The 25804-nt window shown below is 44.2% G+C and overlaps 1 protein-coding gene across 1 annotated transcript in view; it reads right to left on the bottom strand.

Moving 5' to 3' along the window:
* Nucleotides 1-9025: 9025 nt before the first annotated feature.
* The window catches only part of TMEM260 (transmembrane protein 260), a 58389-nt gene continuing 41610 nt past the window's right edge, over nt 9026-25804 (bottom strand). The window contains exons 13-16 of the mRNA XM_014598751.3: nt 23354-23530; nt 21239-21292; nt 19818-19908; nt 9026-18103 (exon numbers count right to left, since the gene is read on the bottom strand). Coding sequence (XP_014454237.2) covers nt 17831-18103; nt 19818-19908; nt 21239-21292; nt 23354-23530 — 595 coding nt within the window. The 3' untranslated portion in view covers nt 9026-17830. The remainder of the gene's footprint in view (nt 18104-19817; nt 19909-21238; nt 21293-23353; nt 23531-25804) is intronic.

Here is a 25804-nt window from a genome sequence, read left to right as displayed (position 1 = left end):
GCATGGGCTGACTCAGGGTCTGATCCCAAGTCCAGCTCTGCAGTGGTTCTTCTTGCAAGTTTTAGAGCCGTTTCCAGGCCAGGATTACTTGGGCAGTGCTGGAGGGATAGGGGCTGCACAGGAATCTGCTCCTAGCCAGAGCAAAGTCAACATGCTTCAAAATGTCAATAAAAAACCATGACTGTTTGTAAAAAGAATGAGGCTTTTCAACTGCCTCAGCTCTCCATGTGAAACCCTGACTCTGCCAAAGTCGACAGGAACTTCTACCATTGATGTCAGTGGGGCCATCGTGTTGCCTGCAGTAGTCTTAGTGACACAGACTCGTGTATCAACCGTGTTTCTTTGAACCCTGTTCCTGATGCTCCTTATGGCCGTGTCCAGATGTGCAGGGGTGTGCACTTGCAGCAGCAAAAATAGTAGGGGCGCAAATTTGTGCTATTTTTTGCTCTAGTGCATGCCCATGGACATGTGCTTTGTTGAGGGACAAATGGTCCCGTTTCGGGCAAACTGCCCTTGCGTAGCCCTCCCAGCATGCTAGAGGAACCACGGCACAACTGAAGGAGTGGAGATGCTCTGGCTGGCTGCTAGAGTGTCTCCGTGGAGGACCAAGCCTCCGTGCCTGCTGGTTCACGCTGCTGTTGCATGCACTGCACCGTGTTTTTTCCTGGTGCTTTTTTTAGCTGCTAGGATTTCCTGGTAGAAAATGTTGGCACCGTGCTGCAAATTTGCAGTGCAGGGCACATTTTCACATTTCCCACGTGATTTGTGGTGCCACAGAGGTTCAGGGCACCACAGCCCACACACCCGTGTTCCTCTGGCCCACGTGATGCACATCTCAAATGATTTGCATGGCTCTCTCAAGACGTGGGCCTTTCTACCTCTGCAAAGCTGTGGGGCTACGGGGCAGGGTGGTGGATATCTTCCAAAGATCGCACTCCTTGTCGCAGCCAAAGATTACTTTGCCTGTAAGTCTCCATGGCCCACCCTCCCTCCCTTACCAACTATCTTTTATCACCACCCTGCCAATACTGCAGACCTTGATTATCCACCTATCAATTTTTCAAATGCTTCTTCCCTTACAGGTAGGGGAGTTTACTGTAAAGATCATTCCCTCCCCGTGGTCCCCCACCAAACCCTTCTTTGGCTCTCCCTTCGGATGAGAAACGTCAGCCGTGTTAGGAAGCTGGTTTGTTGCGATTATGAGCAGTACTGTCATATGGTTTCCTTTCCATTTCTTGTGTTTGTTGAATCCAGTTGTCTTTCATCTTAAAAGCCCAGTTGTCAAGTGTTTGGGGAAGGGATTCTCATAGTGTGTAGCACAGCGGAGCTGGGACCTTTGGACATCACTGTCACTCAAATAGATGACAGCAGCAACAACCAAATGACAGAAGCAGTTACCCAACTGACTGAACTGCGGCCCATGGACTGTGTAGCCACCATACCCATGCAGAGTTAATACAAATGACAAGCCTTGGGAACTGGAATTTCTCTGGTATGAAAAGCATGAATCTGGATGACATATTCAAGGCATGCAGGTTAAATTAGGCCACTGCATCTTCATAGATCTAATCCTGCCACCTCTATTCATGTGGTCCCTTCTCTGCAACTACAGTGTACCAGTGCACCAACATAACGACAGTTTGGAGGGGTGAGGGGCACCTGGAGATCCTAGTACAGTTGACCCGAAAGCCCTATTTATCTTCAGCAACCTCTGTAATTTCCGAAGAGGGCAGCTGCAGCATTGTAGAGACTAACAAGGGGGCAGAACTCAGAATTTGATTGACCTGTTCCAACTTCTTCAGTCAACATTTAGAGAAACTTGGGAAAATAGACTAAACCCAGGGCTATAAACAATCTTTCTGAGCATTTGACAAGGACCTGGATGTTATTGCTAAGAATCAGCAATTCATGGTGCCTGCACATCCCTATCTTCTCACAACTTGAAGTAACGTTTAGCATCCTATGTCAGCGTCAGAAGACGTGGTAAGAAAGAGGCTGGCATTTAAGAATTTTTAGGAGAGGGGAGAATATATTACCCAAACCAACTCTATGAAGCCTTCCTGAAAGACAGATAAATGGGGGCCTTTATACTGCCAGCTCATCTCACCCAACAGGCAGTGGAGATGAGTCAAGGGTACAACTGGACAAAAATTATTGGAAGAGGAGTCATTTCTCTGAAAAACTGAGTTTCGGGGAGATGAAAACCGTGTGCAACTTTGGATTCAACTCAACAGGTAGTTTCAGCTGAACAAAGAGGGAAAAATCATTTGAAAATGTACTGAAACATTTAATTTTGGCATTTTTAAATGAAATAGTTTGCTTCAGGATACCTTGTTTGGAACCTCTTTAAATGAAACTTTTCATTCAAAAATTGGCATAAATTAAAAATAAATCATTAAACCCATGGATGAAGCATGCTGAAACAAAATATTTCATTTCATGTTGAACAAAATGGTTTTGGCTGATCCAAAAGGAATCTCTTTTTGGTTGATTTTACCAACCCTCCTCCCTCATAACAATTATCCCACAACTTTTCCATTTGGCCACTCAGCTAAAAAATTCATTACACTCTCAGGTCTAATCAAGAGCATCGCATCATCAAATATATAATGAATCAGGTGCAGAACCAGGAGATGGGCAAGTGCAACTTACTTTCTCCACAATGAGGCCAGGTCATCTGCTAAACCCTTGCTAACCCACCCTGATCCAAAAGGAGGAAGAATGCAGATGGAGGAACCAGCCAGGCTAAGCAGAGACACTTACCCGAGCAAAGGTCCTGCTGCCATTTGCTTTAGAAGGACGAGCAGCCTGCCCCTGAAAAGGAAAGCATCTATAATGCCTATCCATATGGAGCAAAAACATTCTCTGTCAGCTTTTGCTCGCTAAAAAGGAAAAAGGAGCAAAAGCATACTCGGTAGTATTCTTTGTTCGAGTATGCTGCCATATTTGGGCAGCATACTCAGATGATGCGCTCTGCAAACTCTGATACACTGGCTGGAACTCCACCGAAGGAAAAGGATATCAAGCCTCTGCGTGTGTCCTTCTCTGACACTGTCGGGAACGTCAGGCTCCCAAGTTCAATCCTGTTTGCAGAACAGGCAAAGAAGTTTTTAAAACTAACTGCTCTCAGGTCTGCTTCCAAGTGGATATGCCCACATGGACCTGTAGGCTCACAACACCCCTGCTGCTCACAAATGTTATACAGGAGGAAAGCATTGTACTGTCCAGCCACAAAGTACAGCCGCGGCAGTAGAGTCAGAGCTGGAGTCAGTGATAGCCCATGGCCACAAGTGTTTAGGCCTGCCTCCTTTTCTTGTACTGGAGCTGTTTCAGGTCAACTGTTTAAGCACAGGGATCAACATATGCTACAGGAAGAGAAGGGGATCCTAGGAACCACTGGATAATGCTTGCAGACAGATGATAGGCATCTTATTTTATCCCAGCAGGTAATTCACTCCCAACCCCACTGTTCAACTCTAAATCAAGAGCTTAGACCTAGTGTGTGCTAGGCCTGGAACTAGCATGTACTCACATAGGCTCTATCGCATCAGAGCCCAAGCTGACACACAGAGCCATCTTTTGCAGAGACTGTGTGTTCCCCCGCATAGTCTCTAGCACTGAGCTGGACAGTGGCCAAGTCGGGATTCCTACCACTAGTAAACCACTAGGGCTTCAAAATTAATGCTATATCCCAGGCCTCTGCTGAGTCATCTGTTAGGATGAGACACCCTCAGCCTGTGGTCGGATACAGACACCTAAATCCCTCTTCAGATGGCCCTTCAGCTGAGGTGGAGTCATGGAGCCCACGTGGCTGGAACTACACAGACCCAGGGCCCAGCTGCCTGCCACAGGGAGGTCTTGGTAACACATCTATGAAATCACCATACAGGCACAAGCCTGGGTGCTGTGGATAAACAGAGGCATTGAGTTCTCAAAACTGGCAATCCAGTGCCTTTCACTATCACTTAATTCAAAAAAAGGAAAAAAAAAAAGAAAGACCCTCCCCCCAAAAACTCAAGCCATGCAACCCTTAAGCACCTTAGAGGTGCATCTCTCATGGATGCAATACCAACAATATGGAGTCTAGCTGCCTTTTATATAACTGCTCTTCTCAAGCGGCTCAGCATTAGCTGCACTAGCCTGCTCTCATTTGATTTTTTTTTAAATTTTAAAACAGACCAGATTAACACACCTGCCAATTCTCCAGCTGTTACGACACTCCACTGAAATACTTTTAAAAGACCTTAACACACATTGGAAAAAGTCACAATCCCTTTCCCCTACAACCCTCCCCCCAACATGAAACACACCCCATCGGAGAGCACAAATTTAAAAAATAAACCCCAAATGAGAAGGAGATTAAATTATGAAGGCAGATTTTTGCTATGCAGGTCGAGAGCTGAGCTAGTTTCCATCAAGCTTTCACTTGTTCCAAGGCAGCTCCCATTTACCAGTATACACTGAGAAACTGGTAGGGAGTGGTGATGAAATCTTTTTTTGGGAGGCTGCAAAGGTACGTTCCACACGGAGATTCCCTGGTGCTTAGAAGTTACATTTGTATTTCATTTCTGTTTGCTAAAGGGTGTTATTTTTATCACATTTCTCTTCTTCCCATAGCTCTAGGAGGCACTTGAAGGATCTGTTAAATATTGTTAAGCACTAGGATCTCCAAATATCATTTTAACATGGAGTGCACATTAACAGTGGGCTGCCCTCTATAATATATAAAATAAAAACTTGTTGTGTAGCTCTGTTGCTCATGTTTGTTGCAAATTAACACTAGTCACTAAATAAAGGTCAAATGCCTGGGTATTTTAAAACTAATTAAGACAACTCCCCCCGCAACAACAAAAAAAAACAAACAACCCCCCAAAAACCATCCCCCAAAGCAAAACAAAAAACCCATCAGAACAAAAACCCCTTGAATCCATCCCAAATATTCTCTAAATTGTTCACTGCATTTTAATGCAATACTAACAGCTTTTTTTAAAAGACAGTTCTTTCTTTATGACAATTCCTATTTCTTTTCTACGTAACAGATGAGCCACTTTATAGCACAGTATTTGACACTAGAATTGCAAAGATTTACTTTTTCTCCAACACTGATGGAGCACTTTGTTCCAGATGCAAATAAACACTGCATATTTTTTTTCCTGAATCAAACGCACAATATATTCCTTTCTTGCATTCTCCCCATCTCCCAGACTTTTAATATTTATTGAAATTTCTATTTGTGCACCTTCAAAAAAAGTCAGCAGCAAAATAATGACAGATGCTCAAAGGCACGCGTCCTTCTAACGGTTGGAATGCTTGAATTTTATATTTCAAATAGCCAACCAAAAAAATTGCAGTAACGCACAGGACTTTTAACAATTAAACCAGCAATTTAACACCTTGCGTTTGTAAACAGAAAGCGTGCAACAAATGAAGGTCCCCAATGTATTGACATAAAAAAAACAAAGTTATAAATCTAAACCCTACATTCTGAACCACATTCCAAAATGTAAATAAGCGCACAAGCATGCGGCTACATATTTTTACAGAAGCAATTACAAACAAGTCTTATCAGTCCCCACTAAGTCAGAAATGCACACAATACTTATCTGTTGTGCCCTCTGCTGGATAGAGTACACAAGGCAAGCAATATTATTTCCAATTAATTTTTGGCATCATCACTCTGCATCTGCTTTAGGAATGCAAAGCGTGAAATTTGTAGTAGCAGGTTTAATATTTGATCCAGCCAAAAATATTTTTGCTACAAGGACTTACCTTTAGAAGGGTTTGTTTTTTTTTTCCGCCCCCCCTTCAACCCTCCCCAGTTTTGTTTCTTTGCCACCCAGCCTTGTTCACTGTCCAAACTAAAAAAAAAAAACCAGTCACCCAACTCAATACGTGGCAGGAATAATTTCATGCTGTGCAAAATTTGTTTAATTTCACATCCTGTAAGAATAATTACTTAGCATAATGCCACTTAAAAGGTATTTCCATCTGCAAATGCTAATGAGACGGCAAAACCTGAATCATCACTGGGAAGAATTATGGTATTTAAGAGTCACCAGTGCTCTCCAAACCCTGCCTCTCCCTCAGCAGCAGTGCCTGCAGGAAGAATTAAAATGAACTGTAACTGCAATTAAAAGACATTAAAATTTTGGTGTCAGATTGCCAGTGCACCATCATTTCTAACTATTGTGCTTTCTTTAGTTAAGAAAAAAAAGAAATCACCGGACATTACCAAAATAAAAACAGACAATCTGAGCTGGAAATACACTTGCATGGGTTTAATTTAACTTGAGAGAGTTGTTCCCCGAAACCCGCAGAATTACTGCTTTGAGTAACATTAACCGCGAGAATCAGCATTGCCAGGACGAGGGCACTACAATGATTTTGCTCCCTAGCACGTTCCAGACGAAAGAAATTGGAGGACTAAAGGGGGAAAAAAAAAAAGGTTAGATTAGCAGAGTTCTACAACAGAAAGGTTCATTACTATGGTGACAAGATCAGGCACAATGAAGAGGGAACAGAGATCCGTTTATGCTATAAATAGTATTAGGTAGAAAATGCTAGTAAGTACTAGACAGTAAATTATCTAGTGGCTGGGGGTAAATCAGAGAGGTTAACACTCTTGCGTGTACAGGCAGCATACTTCCAAGAGAGGTAAAACTCGATTTTAATTAAGATTTACTTTACAATGACATCTACCTGTCCCAAATGTAAAAAGGTTGCCAAATAAGGAGTACTACTTTTAAGTGAAAACTTTTAACTAGTTAAATTTTACATAACAGAAAACCGAAATAGGCAATGCTTAAAGAAACAGGGAAAAGAACTGAGGAAGTGACAAATGTGAATGCATAACAAAAAAGTTTCAAAGCAGTTCTTGGAGAAAAACAACCCCCAAACACTGCATCTATTCACATCATCCCCGCGCAACATATGGATCTATGGATGTTGAGTCAACGTGCTCATAAGAGCCAGATGCATGCACATATTTTCTTTATATTTAAAGCCAGATTACTCACGCTTTCAATAGTCATGGCTGCAAAAATGGGCTTTCCCTAGCAAAAGCTAGAAGAATCCTTTACCGGAATGCAAATCTGGAATTGACTAAGCGCAGTGATACAATTGATTAGTTTTAAGCAATACATTTATGAATGTGGCTTTCATACTAACCTTTCTGCTTCTGAACCACATCTTGAAATCTGCCTGCGAAACGAGGTTTTTTTCTGAAAGGTGGTAAAAACAGTCACACAAGAAAAATATTTCTTGGGAGTTATCTTATTTTTCCCACTTTTTAAAATGCACTGGCATCATTAGTTTAATGTATTAACCTCCTCAAACCCACAGAGTATCTTTTTTTCTCTCATGTTTTTTGCTTTATACAGGTAGAACAGCCCAGTAGCTGAGATGTCATGAATCACGGCTTCACTAAACATCAACATGGGCATGTTCAAATATTAGAATTTTGTAGCATTACAAAAAAGCAAAGCCTCTGGGTAAGACTTATTTGTATTTGTAAACCGGGCATATTTGGCATTAAAAAAACCTCATAGAACTCCGTTTGAACGAGACTCACAGCTGGTATCAATTGATGCCACCTCGTTGCTTTGAGCAGAGCCAGGCCAATACATACTAGCTCTTCATACTTATGTACACCCATTTTTTAAATGTTTTTATTTAAAAGCCTATTTTGCATTTAACAAAACATCCATCTGGAATAAGGCACACTTTGGGGGACAGAACAGTTAAGTGGCTACCTTTTTTGCAAGATAACCTCTGTAAGTAGGCTTTTAAAATCATGGGTGGATAGCATGCACTGCTGACCCAAAACTGAAAGTTTAAAAAACCAGAACATATTAACAGGGGGAAGGAGGGGAGGCCTGCCTCTTTCATTTCTTTTCCAAGACTGTGTTCAGCAAGTAATTTGTATACTTGGAGCAGAGAATCTGTATAACTTTTCTGATCCCCCCCCCTTATATATCTTGTAGCATATTTGGAAGTATACAAATTCATCAGAGAGAGACACAGAGCGAGAGAGAGACCATATTGGGGGAAAAGCAGTTCCAATTTGTGCATTGTTCTCCATCTGCCTTTGATCTCTGCATCTTAGCTTTAACCAAGCATGTGACAACACTAAGGGTAGAAAACAGGGTCCTCTAATTCACACAAAACACATGTTGCACTATTTGACATGCAATAGGTACCACATTTTAGCTCTTTCATGTAATGATGTGGGCATGCTATGAAGCTAGATTTCCCAGAGAAGTAAACCTTACAAATTTGCCAAGTGGAGTACGGGCCAAAAGTGACAAATATTTCTTGTTTTAAGATAATTCAGCAGTATTTTACCCCCCAAAACAGGATCTTGCCCCCAGCATCCCACTCTGGCTCACTGTAAGGCCGCTAGAAATAAAACAAAGCCAGAGAATACTTAGTGACACAACCGCAAAGACGCGTTCCTTGCTGAAACTCTCAGCTTCCACACACCTCGTGCTCTCTTGGGATAACAGCACCTGTCTAGGGTTGGGGCTCAAATCTAGACTGGCCAGACAGATCCAAATTAAACAGACTTTTAGAGGGTACTGACAATGATGTCTTCATTTGGTATCATGATCGCTGCAGAAGCTTTAGCTGCATGTTTGCTCATGTAATGATGTGCCAAGATCTTGTCCTTTAAATGTTCCCAGCATTCCCTGGAAACATGACTCATTCATTTGCGAGCGCAGGCTTTAGAACCATTTTGCATCCGTGACAAGTGTCAGGATGAGCGGGGCAGACAATCCTTCTCCAGCGTCTTCAGTGGGTGCCGTCATTGACCAGAAAACTTAAAAGGAAGCCAGAAATTGATCAGGACTCGGTTTTTGCTCAGATCCAGGCTCGTAACCTATCCCTGGGCAGGAGGCTGCCCTGGTGAATTTCCAAAATATACAACTAGTGAAACGCAGCAAAAGGATTTTGTGCTATTACCGTGTTGTTCTTCAAACTCTGCTGGGTGATACCATTTCCTGCAGTAAGCATAAAAGCACTGTAAGACATGGCAACAGTTCTTCTTTATTTGACTTGTGGCAAACAAAGAATGACGCAGGAAATTAAATTCTAAATTTAGCAACTTCTGCCTTAACAAAAAAAAAAAAAAATCAATGCACAACATAATATTTTAAGTATTTTCAATCCCTGTAACTGTTGATCTAAATTATTTTATTACTCTAGTTAAATATGGTGTGATAGTATCATGATCAAAAGCATTGCCAGACATCATGAAAGTTGCGATGCATCTTTATACCACACATGTAAGTGGTTGCAAGTGATTGAGATAATAGATGACCCTTTCCACCATATAAAAGGCAGCCCCCTGGCATCTGAAGGACTGGTCCCATGGAGGTATGCTGCTGTGAATAGGCATTTTTTATTACCCATACATACGACTGTAACAGTGACACAGCCAAACAAAATGCAACTGTTTTGGGGGGAGGAAGGGGGAAATAAAAATTCCTTCTATATTACAATTCCAGCTCCAAAATTATTCTAAAGCACAGAACGTACACAGCAAATGTCTTTGGGATGGAGAGACCTGACAATCGATCCATTGCTCCATCAACACTTTTTCACCGCGTCGAACCCTAATAGAGATTTTTCGTTATTATTTATTTTATTTTAAGCCGTCTTCCAAGGCAAACCCAGAATTTTTTGTTCCTCCCTGCGGAGAAGTTACTTTCAAGTCAGGGAAAGTTCTTGGCCCGCGATGAAAAAGTCCTTGCCAATTAGTACTCAACAACTTCAATTCATTTTTTTCTGGTTCAAGATGAGTAGGAGCCTAATAAGGCTGTGATAAAAGGGCAAAAGGCACCGAGAGCCAAAAGAGGATTAATGAGCTCCTCCATTTATTTGTCTTCCTAACAGCTGAACTGTTACAACTATTGACACTCTTCAAAAGGTTCCGCACTGAACTCCACCCAGGCTCTGCAGGCTCCAACGGGCATCCTCAAATCCAGAGAATAGAGGGGCAAGAGCTTCCTCTGTGTGATGCCAAAACCAACAAAGCCCCACGGATCAGGTAATGAAACTTCAGCTTTTCCCCCTTTGAGATTTATTTACTGGCAGCTGACGAGGGGCAAATTCAGCTCGAATTGTGTAGTCAAGGCCCTGTCAAGCCTTTAGAGGCACCCTTGTCTTGAAGCACCTTCATGACTGGCATTTCACTCAAAAGCCCCCGGCACTGGTCCTTAACAGCTTATGACATCACAAAGGACACTCCAGACAGATGCCTACATGGCATCCTGCAGCATTTTAAAAGAGAATTAGTGGTTTTAATTATGGTCGTAGTATGAAAGGGAACCATGCAAGCTCCACAGGAGACCTTTGATCAGACCCTTTTGCTAGTACAATGCCACGGAACTGTGACTATTCCTAGTAAGGGGCCTTTTCTTGCTGAATGACTCACCAGTGATCTTTGAATGCAGACAAGCTTCTAGCCCTCCCTCTTCATTAGTGAACATTTCTATACAGGGGCCTATATAGTGCTTGGAGTCTAGGAGCTATACAATTGGAGGGAAAAGAATCCCTACAGATTCTAGCCTCTACTTAGGAAGTGCTGAAGGACTCTGAGTGACTTTATTCATTAAAACAGGTTGCTATTAATTAACTGTCATAATAAAATAAAGAACTATTATTTGCATTTCTTAGTGTGCTCCCTTTAGTAATATGTATAAAAGATGCTTGTAACAAAAATGAATTTATAAGGGGGAGGGAGGGGGAAACTCCCCTCAAAAGTCTCCTTTTTTCGGGTTAGGCAGCAGGAGTCTAACTAATTATTAGGCCCAGTTCGGCAGGAGAACAAATAGAGGTAAAACACAAATATGAAAGTAATTAGGAAAATGCAAAACCCTGTTTACTTGGCAACTGATTCATGCAACTGAGACTAACGAAGAGCAAATCAGCTTTGCTTGTTTGATAAACTTAAGGGTGCCACCTAAGAGGAGCTGATAAAAAAAAAAAAATTAAACTTTGCCAGCATCTCTCGGCACTGCTGGTTAGGCGTGGAAACAGTCATATAACAATTCCTTCTGATAAAAAAAACCCAGAAGACAATGTGAAAGGTTTTAGAAAAAGGCATCTTGAAACTATTTCCGCTTTCAATATTTTACCTTTGCAGTTTTGTCATCAATGATAGGTTATAGCTGCAGTCGCACACAACACACTGCCACCTTCACCCTATGTGTTAAGATAGTGGTGTCCTGGGTCAGCATATCCAACGATATCCAAATCAAGGCATGTACCTTTCTGTGGGAGAAATAGTCTCCAACTTGCACTGCTCCCGACTAAAATATTTTATTTCCAGTATTTCAATCGGATCACAGATCTTTGCATCTCTCTCCTTTCCCAGTGATAGTAAATTTTACAAAAGCTTCCAATTATTTCAAGACTGTGCAGCTAGAAAGGGGACATCTAATCAAGGCAGAACTTGACTAACTATATTTGCCTGAATGGGTTTTCAATAATGTAGTTAACAAAAGCATTCAATAATTTGATGCCTAAATGCCTTCTGCTGTGCTGAAGGGCTGATTATGAGAGGAGAGTGCTGGTGTTCTTGTTCTAAAAGGCTGGTATGTAGGAATGTGTGATATTGTGTAGTTTCATGTGCACACTTACACAGCAATTGATAAAAACGAAGAGGGCACCATCAGCCTGAAATCTAGTCAATTAGCTCACAAGAGTTCAACCTACATCTCTGCCCCCCCTCATTTTCTGCACTTTTAAAACAGTATATTCCTATTCTTTTAACAATGTTCTTCTCTCCTCTGCTGATGTCTGAAAATCCCCCGTGCAAGAACATAAGTAAAGACAACAGATAAAGCCTGCTGTCAAATGCCCAAATACACAAAAAGAGGAAAAAAACCCCTCTTTTTTCCTCCAATGTTGTAATTTTTTGCACAACCAGCCAATCGGGGAATTACAAAGAGAAAGGGGGTTTATTTGTTTGCTCATTAAAACCTTTATAGGTTGTCGTTCACCGTGTCAAAATACAGATCTACACTAGAGATTTTGTTGCACAGATCTACACTACAGAGATTTTGCTGTGGATGAAAAGTGAAGAAATATGCATGCATGTGAATGAACACACACACAATAACTCCCCCATGATAAATTGCAGAGCCACATGATAAATATGACTTCTCCACCAGCTTCACCTGCACTCTGCTCACTAAGGCTAGGGACAGACATTCAAGAAGTCTGAGCCTGAGTTGATTCAATCTTTGCAGGTAAGTCTAACGTGCATTGCTTGAACCGATTTGGAGGTGTTAGACTGTCCCTTTTCGTTCCAGATTGCAGGCACATGCCTGCAGTAGCTCAGGCTACAAGCCAGGGGGTGTTAGAGCAGCCCTCCCTCCCCTTCCACACTGCTGAGCTGAGGGGGGGGGGGCATGGCTAGGCCCCGCAGGACACTCTGATTAAGAAGGGGTTCCCCCCTCACAGGTCAGCAAGGGAGCCAGCAGGGATTTACACAGCAATGAGATACACGGGGAGCATTTATCACCCCATCAGCAAACCATCTCTCATTAGTTCAAGGTCTTCTTAAGCAACTTGGAGGGATATTACCAGCTACCTGTTGATTAGATCCAAAGAGCCCTAAGCCGACACTGTCCTGTACGCCTTTGTCCCGTCTCCCACAGCACGGACTGTAGCCAGCATGTGGTCTGCTAGCTAATGCTGACAGGTGTCTCTGTAAGGCTGATGAGGTTGGGGGATAGCAGGAGGAAGCCAGGCAGACACAGCTGTACATCTCTGCCAGAGCTGCAACCAGGGACCAAAGGGGAGGGGCCAGCCCAGCTTTCTGGAGCACAGAGCCCAGCCCAGACAGCATGCTGGGATGCTGAGGGACTCTAATTTAATATAAACCAGGAAGGGGTCTGGGATAGACATTGCATAAACTGGTATGACCCAAATCAGTTAAGTCTGATACTACATTCATCCAGGTTTATCTTAACTGGTTTCAGCCATTTTCATACTGATTTACGTGCACTGAACCTGTTCTGTTACAGGTTTAAACCAGTTTCTGATCACTAGTTTATGTCTAACGTCTGTCCATAGCCTAAGGCATCTCCATCTCTGCTTGGTCCAACACATCAAATCCTCAGAGAACCCTTCACAGTTGCCATCTAAACGCCTTTTCTTTCTCCCTCCCACCAAGATTCAAACCAGATACAGCTCCTCTCTGCATAATCCTGCCAGGATTGTAATGTGTGATAGGCCTGAAAAAACAGAAATGGAAAACTTTGTATGATGGCAAGTAGGGTCCAACATGTGAGTGTGTGAAAATATGGTGATGCTACTTTAGAAAATGGATCTCTGAGCCCTACAGAGCTGGATTTATGATAAAAAAATCTGTCTTGTGGAGTCAGGTTAAGGTCAAACTCTTTAACACCCTTAAAACAGTTCTGGTGGAACATATATGGCATCTATATTATAAGTGGGGGATAAATCATAGGAAAGCAGGGCTGGAAGGGATCTCACAAAACCAGCTAGTCTAACTCCCTGCTCGGGGCAGGATCATCCCTCACTAAGCCATCTTAGCCAAACATCTCATCAACCTGCTCTTGAAAATTTCCAGGGATGGAGCTCCTACAATTTTAGATAGCTTGTGCCAATGCTTTGACCACACACAGTCAGAAAGTTCCTCCTAATGTCTCACCTAAACTATTGCTGCAGCTTGAGTGTACTGCTCCTAGTGCTGTGTCCTACAGCTATGGAGAAAAGCCCATCTCCATCCTCTAACTGCCCTTCGGGTATTTGAATACTGTTATCAAATCCCCTCTCAGCCTTTTTTCATCAGTCATGCTTCCCAGGCCTCTAATCATGTTTGTTTGCTCTCCACTGAATTCCTTCCAATCTCTTCACATGCTTCCTGAAGCGTGGGGCCCAAGACTGGACACAGTACTCCATCTGAGACCTTACAAGTTCTGAATAAAGCAGGAGAATCGCTTCCCTTGATTTGCAGGTGACACTTCTGTTAATACAACACAGTATGCTGTTGGATTTTTTGGCAACAAGAGCACACTCATATTCAGTTTATGGTCTACTGTAACCCCCAGGTCCTTTTCTACAGTTCTAGCAGAATAACCACTCATTCATACAGTCATAGAAAATAAGAGTTGGAAGGGACCTGAGGAAGTCATTAGTCCAATCTCCTACTCAAAGCAGAACTATCCCTAACTAGATCATCCCAGCCAAAGCATTATTTAGCTGGGCCTTAAAAACACCCAAGGATGGAGATTCTACAACCTGAGTAACCTGTTCAGGTGCTTTACTACTCTTCTGGTGAAAAAGCTCTTCCTGATATCTAACATAAACCTCCTTTGCTGCAACTTAAGCCCATTGCTCCTTGCCCATTGCACCTGCCACCATTGAGAACAGTCCAACTCCATCCTCTTTGGAACCACCCTGCAGGTAGCTGACACTGCTATTAAATTCCTTCCATCTTTCCTTCTGCAGCCTAAATAAGCCCAGTTCCCTCAGCCTCTCCTTAGAAGTCATGTGCCTCAGTCCTCTACCCATTTTCATTGCCCTCTGCTGAATTCTCCCCGATGTATCCACATCCTTTCTGTAGTGGGGGGCCCAAAACTGGACACAGTATTCCAGATGTGGCCTCACCAGTACCAAACAGAGGAGGAGAATCACTTCCCTTGATCTTCTAGAATTGCTCCTACTAATGCAGGGCACACTGTTGGCTCATATTCAGCCTCTTGTCCATGGTAACCCACAGGTCCTTTCCTGCACCTACAGTGCATCTACTACTCCCCCCAAACTTCCTGAGGGTGCATTTCATCCCATCTTCCAGATTACTGATGAAGATACTGAACAAAACTGGCCCCAGGACTGACCCCTGGGCCACTCCACTTGAGACTGGTTGCCAGCTACATAGAGTCATTGGTTACTACCCTCTGAGCCCAATGATCCAGGCAGTTTTCTATCCACCTTATGGTCCATACATGCAGCCTGTAATATCTTAGCTTGCTTGTGAGAATGTCCATATCCCCAGGCTATATTCTTTCCCAAGTGCCTGTCCTTGTTTACTTTCACCCGACTGACTGCAGACCAGTTCTCCAGTCTATCCAGATCATTCTGAATCCTAGCCCTACCCTCCAGAGCATCTACAACTACCCAACTTGGTGTTGTCTGTAAATTTGCTAAGAGTCCACTTGATCCCATCCTCCAAACCATTAATGAAGACATGAAACAATATGAGACCCAGGACAGAGCCCTGTGGAACCCCTGATACCAACTAGCCATTGAGTCATTCACAACTACTTATTCAGCCCAATGATCCAACCAGTTACATACCCACCTTACAGTACTTTTGTCTTGTCTATATTTCCTTGGCTTGACATCATTGAGAATGTCACAGGAAATAGTGTCAAAAGCCTTGCTATGGTCAAAGTAGATCACATCCAATGTGCTTCATACATCCACAAGGCCTGTCACGTTATCAGAAAAAGAAATCAGGTGGGTCAGGCATGACTTACTCTTGGTGAATCAATGCTGACTGTTCCTGACCACCTTGTTCTCCTCCAGGTGCTTCTCCATTATCTTTACAGGTATTGAGATCATACCAACTTGTCTGTAGTTTCCTGGATCCTGCTTCTTCCTTTCTTAGAGAGAGGCACTGTTTGCCGTTTTCTAATCATCTGGGACCTCACCTGACCTCCATGAGTTTTCAAAGGGGATAGCAAATGGCTCTGCAATTACCTCAGCCATTTTCCTCAGCACCTTAGGGTGCATTCTATCCAAACTAGCTAACTTGAAAGCATCTAGCTTCTCTAAGTAACACCTTACCTGTTCTGTCATAACTCTAGTCTATTTAACTGCTTCCCTATCTTTGCTGCCACCAGTGCTTGTCATTGGTAGCTGCCCCTAATTTGTGAGGAGTAAAAAAAGGCATTAAACACTTCAGTCTTCTCTGCATCATCCATAACTACTGTATTTACTTGAATTTAAAGCACCCCCCAATAATTTGACTCTATATATGGAAAATATCTAAGTTTGTTATAATTTTCCATGTATAGAATCTAATTATTGGAGGGTCATCTTTAATTCATCCCTACCCACTGCTGCAGGGGGGAGGGGGCAGGTGGTATGGGAAGGTCAAGCTGCTAGCCCCCTGCCACTTCTATGCCCCCTATCTGATCCCCCCCCGAGCTCTGGGCCCTCTCTTCTCCCCCTCCAGCCACTGCTCCCACTTCCTCCCTCCCTTACCCTTGCTCCATGGCAGGCTCTGTTCCCATTGAAGCCTGGGGCACTGAGCATAACCCCAGCCCAGCCCCCATAGCAGCTGTGCATGCTGCGCTCCACTGCTATGAGGCCAGGCTGGGGCCGTGCTATGGCTATGGTCCCAAACCCAGATAGGGGCCAGAGCCTAAGCTACAGCAGCCGCCTGCCCCCCCCACCCCATTGCCCTCATACTGGATTTTAAGAGGTCCGTCCCCCCACACCAATGTTAAATGGGGGGGAACCTCATCTTAGAATTAAATAAAAACAGTAGATCGCCTTTTGCACTCCATAAGGAACCCATTTCTTTGCTCTTCCTCTTACTCTGGACATACTCGTAGAATCCCTTTTTATTGCCTTTTATGTCTCTTGCCAGTTGGATCTCAAATTGTGCCTTGCCCTTCCTAATTTTCTCCTTGCATGCCCATGCAATGATCTTACACTCTTCCTTAGTACTAGGACCAAGTTTCCATTTTTTGGAGTACGCCTTTTTCAGTTTCAATTCAAAGAGATCGCCATTTAGCCAGGCTGCTCTCCTGGTGCACTTCCCATTCTTGTCTCATCAAGATAGTTTGTTCCTGTGCCCTTAAGAGCCTCCTTAAAAGTACAGTCAGTCAGCTTTCCCCTCAGACTTACCTCCCAGGGGATCCTGCCCACTAATTCCAGAGTTTGCTAAAGTCTGCTTTTCTGAAGCCCAATATCTTTATTCTATTGCTCTCCTTCCTTCCTTACCTTAAGATCTTGAACTTTTCTCATTTTGTGGTCAACATTTTTTTTTTTAAACAACAGTATTTATTCTTATAATGCATTTCCCCCTTACACAAAATAGTTCTGGACACCAGAATTGTACATTTGGCAACCACAAATGGACAATGTTACACTTCTATCTAGACTCGTGGTTCTCAAGTGGGGTGCTGTGAAATCCACTCAGGGGATACAGGCACCGCTGCAGGGGCCAGATGAAGCTGCTTTGCACACAGGGCTGTGGCATACGCATGCTCCTCTTGCATTAGGGTTCTCCATTAACCCTAAATCAGGAAGAAGGGCCAGCTTCTGCAGTAGCCCTACTTGGTCTGCCCTACTCACTCCTCTCAGAAACAGGTAGGACAGTTCTACCCGTCCTGTGTGCCTCTTTCTGGAAGACACTGTGCAGAGTTGGACTGCCAAGGGCTGCAGCATGAGCCGGCTCTCCAGTCTACATTAGGGTTATCAGAGAATCTTATTGAAGCAAGGAAGTCTACACGTGCCCCAGACTTTCCCAGTCTGGCTGCATACCAGGCAGGCAGGATAGTTTTACCCGGGGCAGTGGTGCGTGGTTGAGAACCACTGAGGTAAGCCGAGACCATACGAACAGTGGTTCTCAACCATGCAAGCCACCACATTCAAAAGAGCTGTAGAGGGGTGCCTTCACTGAAAAAGGAGAGAACCACTGATCGAGACAAGTGCTCGATTCCCACTGCTGCTAGTTCCATGTCTTGTAAAGAACTGTTCTCATGCTGTTAAGAACAGATTTCATTTTTAACTCCCAGTCTCAACGGTGTTAGCATTTCAGACTTGGAGAGTCAAATGGGTTCTATCCAGCCTGGCGCTTCACATCTTTTTTCCTTTTCCTCAGCCCATGCAGCTCTTTCTTCAGGTGTTTTACAGCCTGCAAAATGTCCACCCGCTGGGGATCATCCTCTGTTTTCTCTGTATAGAGGAGGAAATGTTTCACAATTTCAGAGAGCAACTCTTCAGGGTTGACATCTGTTTGATGCAGACGCAACATCCTTTCGCAAGCGATTGCGTAGTTTTTATGCCAATTGACTGGATGGTTTTTATGCAAGTTGACAATTTCCTTGTAGAGCTGTAGAAAGGAAAGAGAAAAACAGTTTCCTTTTTTTTTTTTATGGCATTGCAAAAGCACACAGTTACAGAAGATGGACATGATTATGATGGCCAGAATCTAGAATGGACCTCATTTTGTTTATAATTTGATCTAAGGTGCATGAAGCAATGCACAGAGTGCGAGCTGAAATTTCATTGAGCAGCAAAAATATCTCAAGCTACTACAATTTGACCAATTCTTTTTTATGACAGTTGCAGACGATGGAGATACCCTCAAACTACAACTTTACACACTGTCCTGAGAGAAGTGCTAGGTTACGAAAGAGATGTAACCTGTAGCGTATAAGGAAGATATCCACTCAATTGTTCGTAAGATCAGGAAAGCAGTCCAACTTCGCTGGGGATTTAACCATGTGCATACTTGAGAACACAGCTGAAGTGGGGGCTGCAACACTAACATGTACAAAGGAGGAAACTAGTAATTGTCTTAACCTAGTTTATGAGCAGGGAGAGGTGGTTAGCAGTGTTAGTTTGAAGTCAGGCAGAAGGCAAGGTAGATTTGCACCTTATAGACTAACTAAATCAGAGATGTATAGCATAAGCTTTCATGAGCCCAAGCTCGCTTCATCAGACTCATCATTTATGAAGTGAGTGTAGGATTGCAAAGGCTCTACATCTTTGATTTAGTTAGTCCATAAGGTGCAAGTCTACCTTGCCTTCCCCCTAGTTTATGAACATTTCTCTCTGTCACAGAATGACATACAGTGGCACAATTACTACTCATAGTAGGTCTACACTGGGTCTATGCTATTTCCATGGCACTCAAATCATGCCGAACGGCGTTACCCAACCAGAGGCATAGCTGAATAGTTCTACACCCCATGGAGCAGCAGTGCACAGGGAAACGGAAACAGCAGCAGCATCTGGGCTCCTGGTGGTGGCTGCTATTTTTATGCGCTCCCTAAGTTGGTGTCTGGGGTTCATGCCACACTTGCTCCCCCTTCATTACCTTACTGGCTCCAAATCTGCTCCCATCCCAGAAATGAAGCACTGCTGCTCTCAAGCAAGCTGGAGACAGATCTCAAAAGCAGTGGCTGGGGGCATCCTCGGGCTGGCTTCACTTGTAGGTTTGCTGTGTAGGGATCAGGAGTTTCTTACTGACTCTTGTCAGGAGCGCCACTAAATTAGTACAGACCCACCCTTCAGATCCTTGCTACCAAAGAGATGCGAATTAGAGACCGCAGATTGTGAGTGAGAGAGAAGCACAGCACGAGTCATTTCTGGAGAGAATAATTTAGAAAGTTATATTTGCTGGCCTACTGGCTTGGCGTGGCTACACACTGATGTGGGAGACCAGCCTACACAGCAAGCCTCAGGATGACTGCTCTACTAGCACAGGTTTAGGAGCCAAGCACAGACAACATCATTCTAGAGAACAAGGTAGTGACTGGCCAGCTGCTGCAATTGCCTGTCTTTACTAACTGAGTGATTATCTATGCAGATCACTCTGATTGCTGGGGGAAGCAAATAAAAGGGGGAAATAGGAATGAATACAACTCCTTTCACAATTGCCATGGATATAGTCTGCATGAACAAAGAGAAACACATACAGCACTTATCTTAGCAAGGTATGTGCAAGTGCCAAGGGCACTGTTATGATGTCAAAACACTAGAGAGAGCTCAACATTTACACAAAATAAAAAGGAAAAAAGGTATCAAAAAAAATCATTTACTTCGTAGGCAAACTTATAAAGTTGTGATTTTATATCTGCAGACACACTAGCTGCTTCTGCAAGGTCGAAGATGAAGAAGGCTGTTTTCATCCTGGAACACAATATAAACTTCATTAGCACGAGCATAAGACGTTCTTTAACCAGAACGAAGCCACGTCAGATTCTTAGAGAGCTCTTTAACGCTACAGAAAGCCCATGGTTACTGTATAACCTTTTTTATATCCAACTGCTTTCTTACTCTGTAGCCAAACCCTCCTCCCTCAAGACATTCCCAGCACATTCTACTAGTGAAAGAAAAAAAAGTGTATTTCTACAGGATCTGATCAAGGGAATTTATTCAGATTGAACTGCATTGATGTTAGGGACAGTCCGGATGATGCAGAGCAATGCCCTTGCCAGCAAGCCTTCCTCAAGTCCAGTGGTTCTCAACCTTTTCAGACTCAAGGCACCACTTGACTGCTGCAAGGCACTCCTCAGGAAATACCAGCTCCATGGCTTTCACTCAATGTTTTGAGTACAGAAAAATAGAACAGTAGTTATTCTGTTGCAAACAACATAGAAAGACGACAAGGCAGAATGTTTTTCACACTCTGGGTTCCTATTTGAAATATCTGGGTTTATCCAGTGAATCACTTCTACACACCTAACAGTGCTAACATTGCATGGCATCCTGCAGCACCCCTAAAGGGATCTCAAAGCACCCCAGTGTGCTATAGCCTGGTTGACAATCTCTGCTCTCTCCATTTTCCTTTGTTTATGAGGGGAAATATTAAAGTTTGTGGCAAGGCTACAACCATCTGAGGCACAGTCAATGACTGCCTACAGCACTGGAACTGCCTCTCAATTATAAAATTAGCAGCTCTTCAAAGCAAGTACTCCTGTTCCACACAGATCCATGCTCACATGTGTACCCAAAGACTGTTTTTCAAGATGACAGTCAAAGAGGGTTTATCTCTTCTTTTACAGAATTATTCTCAAGTCTTTTTGTGCTAATCATTTTCTCTCTTAAAGCTCTGATCTTTTATTAGCATTTTCCATACTGCAGGGCCTGAGAAGTTTTTTGTGGGGGGAGAGAAGAGGGGTGCGGAGGGCATTTGTGAATCACTGAAAGTTGACAGCAGTCTCCCTACTTCACCCTCTCTCATGCCCCTCTGCCCCCCACTCCAGCCACTGCAAATGAAGAAAATCAGTGGCAAATGACACCAAGGAGAATCAGCAATGAGGTAAAGTGCCGGTGGCAGCTGAAATAGAGTGATGGAAGAGTGTCTGACTACTACGGAGGAACATAAACCCACAAGGTTTGGGAAATACGGCGCTGCATAGCTATACGCTATGATTATGCTGACTACCTTGACACGAGTCCCATGCCAGCAATTTGGCATCACTAACTGCAAGTTGCAGAGGAAAGGAAGGAACCTCACCTGGCTTGCCACATCTCTTCATTGGCGACAGCCTCCCACGAAGATGGATCAAATCTAAAAGGAAACAAAAATAAAATTAAAGTCATCTGATCTACTGTACTGGATCCACCCTTGGTAGTCATGCAGCCGTTTTGCCATCTGCACACAACCATCTAACCCATTCTGCAAAGGGTATAAGCCACCAGGACAGAAGAAACAACTAAGGGACTTGAGGGGACAGGCAACACAGAAATCAGGAGGAATCTGCTCCTTCATAACTCGTTTTCTCTCTCTACTTTTCTACATGTTTCACAGTAGAGTCTCCGAAGAGAAGCACCCTTCAGAGCTCCGTTCATAGTTCTTCTGGAGTTGGCTGATTTGGCCTTAATGCTCTTTGACCCATGTAAACAGGGGAGGAAAAAAAAAAAAAAAAAAGAGACCAAGTTTCAGAGCTAAGCCCCTGGTCTTTAGCTGCCGGGTCAAACTAGTATGAACTGTACTTTAATACCACAGCTCTGAAAAAAGTAGTGCTCATATCTTTCTTTTGGATGTAGGATCCTTTTAAAAGCCCACGGACATATTTAAAAATCCAACTATGTTGTATAAAGGCTGTAAAAGGGAGGTTGAGATTCAGCAAAGTGCACTGTTATTGAGCAAGGGACTAGAGCATCTTTCTTAAATCTCATGGACCACGCTGGCATGTGGGGACGTGTTTTAGTGGTCCACAGAACAGGGGTAGCCTCAGTACATATGCTAATATGTTTTGCTGAATCACAGCTTCAGTGCTCATGGCAATATCTGGAAAAAGTATAAAAACTGCTGTGTGAGAATCTCTACACAGCTGTCAGTGCCCCCTCAACTCTGGCTTAAAGCGCCAACAAATGTCCAGTTTGGACACACCTTGCTAGTAGGGCTATGCGAAACAGCACCATTTCGTTTTGACTTCTGTTTTGCTGTTTCGAAGGGACAGTGTTTCATTTCATCATTTTGTTGCATTACGAAGCACTGTTCCATTTCAATTCATTGAAACGGTTTTGCTGTTTTGACGTTTCATCCATAGGCTATAACGGGGAATCATGAAAATGCCGAAAACTTTGTCATTTCTTGCCTGATTCAGATTAAAATTGCAGGGAAGGTACCCCTTCTGGGGGCATGAAGCCTGACAAGTTTCAAGCAGACGTGCAGAGGTTTCTAGGAAACTGCACCTACCTCAAACTGTTCAAAGCAAAGCTCATGACACTTGCTGGCAGTGGCAGCCTCCTCTCATCCAGTGCACAGATCTGGGGGCCCGCACCCCTGGGAGGGCTGCGGGGCTGTGCCAGACTCCTCCTGGGGGTGCGGGTCCCTGGATCTGCTTGTGGGATGAAAGGAGGTTGCCGCTGTTGCCTGGGACCGGTGCTGGGTGCAGCCCGAGCCCAGCGCTGGGTGCAGCCCGAGCCCAGCGCCAAGAAGATTGCTGCTGCTGCTGGCCCCAGGCAGCAGCGGCAGCCTCCTGTCATCCGGCACACAGATCTGGGGGCCTGCACCCCCAGGAGGGCTGCGGGGCTTTGCTGGACTCCTCCCAGGGGTGCGCAGATCCGGGGGCCCGCACCGGATGAGAGGAAGCTGCCGCTGCTACCTGGGACCGGGGCTGAAGCCAAGCAAGCCCAGCTTCAAAACTTGGAAACATTTCAAAGTGCCCTCATTCTGTTTCTAAGCTGTTTCAAAGCTTTTTGTTTTGGATTTGCTGTTTTGAGCTCAAAACACATAGAAACAGCTTCAAAATGAAACATCCAGCGAAATTTCGCACAGCCCTACTTGCTAGCCTTAATCATTCCTGTGACCCTAAGTGCAAGCCTCACGTAGAAACACTATTCATGATAGTGAGCAGTGCCAATCTGCACTGATTCTACAGTAGAGAAAGACTAGGATGACTTTGCTAAGCCAGTTTGCACCTGTGACCTCTGCACTTTTTGAGCCTGGCTCTCTGAAGGCAAACAGCTACATGCATTCACACTGCACACACAGCTCCTCCATTTGGGTATGCTGGTGGCAGAAAAACAATTAATAAGGGGGGAGTGGGGAAACCCACAGTGGAGTTCATGATTTAAGAGCCTAAGGAAGATAAACCTGGCAGGTAGCAGCTGGGCATCATACCTTCCGTAATCTTCAGTCCAGTTATAGATGCTCCTTGTAAGATTAATCCACTCTACTGGGTTAAAAACAGTTTTTGTAGAAACCAATTTATCACAGGCTCCCCACGGCCAAAGCGAATAGGTTTTTTTCCAGGTCGAGTCCCCCTCATGAAGCCCTATACAGACGAACACTTCCTTCCTATGGTAGTCAGAGAGAGCAAGCATTAGCTATGCAACAGACCTTCACCGGCAGTCGCACTGGGGAAGCGGAACGACCACGTGTGCCATACCTCTTTGGATAAGACCAGAGGAAGAAAATTAAAGAGGAAGAAATGAAAATGGAGTTCAAGAAACATGTGTTACTTGAAACTAATAAGGGGGGCGGAGGGGGACGACACAGAGGGATGACAACTGTTACTTGTCTCAGGAGCTAATGGCTCCCCTGCCTGGCAGCTGTTCATACCTGCGGTAGCTGTGAAAGGCAGTTTGTGGACAGGTTTCTAATGGCAGCAGCAGTGGCAAGCAACTCACTGAGCAGTCTTTGGGGATGTGTGATGGAGTCCCCTTGGCTGATCACGTGGGAGAAGGGGTCTTTCTGTGAGGTTCTTCAAACAAGCTCCCCCATGTAAGTGATGGGGGGGAAGGGGTGTTTTGATTCCCTGCTTTATAGTAAGGAAGAGGGAGATTTCCAGTTTCTTGGGGGAGACGTAGAACTCTTGCCTCCCTCCTGGTATTCAGTATGCCCCAGTACACTGGGGTCAGGCAGGAGGGCACTGGTAAAGAGATGGGCAAGCGTGGACTCCCAATATGCTGTGGGGGGTAGCTCAGCCCATCTTCTCTCTGCCTGGGCTGCAGGAGAGGCTGGCGAGGAAAGGTAGATGAAGGGAGTTCATGGAAGTCTGTACTCCATATCCATCTCAACTACTTAATAAGGCGCATCTCTACTCTGCCTTCTGCCTGACTTCAGACTAACACGGCTAACTACCTCTCTGCAGAGGGAAGGTAGAGCCAATGCAGGAACAATATGGAGCATGTCCACCCCCACAACTCTCAACACGTGTCCTTGCACCCACTCTTGGGTACAGGAGGAGAGGTTGACTCAACGTCAGCAAAGACTGAAGAAGGGGCTGGGCCAAAGCAGAGGCAAAGACTCTACCTTATCCCCATTTTGCTACCAGTGTTGTGGGCCCAGAGTCCACTTTTCCCATTCCCACTGGTCCCCCAAGTCCTTCCCGTCACCCTGCAATCCCTAACCTCTGCCACCAGAGCCAGACCCATTAAAGGCAGCAGACCAATGTTAAAACACACTTTGTAATTTTAAAAAAAGGAGCACTGCCAGACAAAAACCTTTAATAAAGATTTAAGATTAATGGCTCAGTATGCCTATCCATTAGCAGGGAGGAGTAGTACAGGAGCTCTCATTATATGTTAGCAGTTAAATAACGTGCTCACAACCACAAATGTCATCCCAGCTCTGACAGCGGTTACAACTCAAATAGTTCCTTGTTCGCAGCCTTGTGATCAGGCTACTACATCTCCTTGTTTCAGCCACTGAACACAAACAAGGAGACGTAGTGGTCCTACACCCAGCGCTACACTGTGTAACCTGGGATAACAATCACATGGGTATTTCACCATCACCTATACACTGGAGGCCCATAGTTACCATGGGGCTCACTGACAAGACCATCTCATTTTCAGTTTCTCTGGGTTAATCTGCACAGCAGTGATGCTGAAACTGATGGGCGCCTATACACATGCAGAGAGGCTCCTCATATGCTGCAATTACAATGCGCCACGTGGTAATTACCACGCTCCAGCAGACTCCAACGTTCTGTATCAGTGTTCCTGTGCTGAAAAATAGCGGTGGGGGAACTTTAACTAAAGCTCGTTCAATGAGCTTTAATTAAAGCACCCCCCGCTGCCATTCTTCAGCGGGAGGACGCTGATATACATGATGCACCAGGCGGTTTAATTGGAGCAGCTCTCAGAGCCGCCCTAATTAAAGCACCTCCCACCCGCCTCCCAGAGCACACCAATAGATGCCCTGTGGTCCCAGCCTGTACAGCACCTCCTGGATGGCTAAATTTTGGGTGTTTTGAAACATAACAAGAATGCTCTCCTGTGCACTTGGCCAGTTGGGTACTAGCATGCCGTGGTCCAGAAGCACATTTTTTCCTGACCATTCTTGGCAACCATCTCAATGCCTGAAAACCCTAAGACATTCAGCCTGGCTCATCTAAATGCAGATGCTATTCTTATTCATGTGAGTATCTAATCCTTTCTCCACTCTTCCTAAGCTATTTTTGTACGATGATTATTCCTGAAACACATTCATTCTATGCTAATCAGGTGGCCACAGTGTTCACGAAGGGGAAACTACAATGGTTAGTTCTCCACCTGCAACAATTTAAAGTACATAGGAACTTTGTTTTATTTCTTTAATGAACTACACCAACATCGTGTCGCTCTT

Source organism: Alligator mississippiensis, chromosome 2 (genome assembly GCF_030867095.1).
Source record: "Alligator mississippiensis isolate rAllMis1 chromosome 2, rAllMis1, whole genome shotgun sequence".
NCBI classification, from domain to species: Eukaryota; Metazoa; Chordata; order Crocodylia; family Alligatoridae; genus Alligator; species Alligator mississippiensis.
The sequence above is the reverse complement of the archived record's forward strand: the minus strand, read 5'-3'. Positions and strand labels throughout refer to the sequence as shown.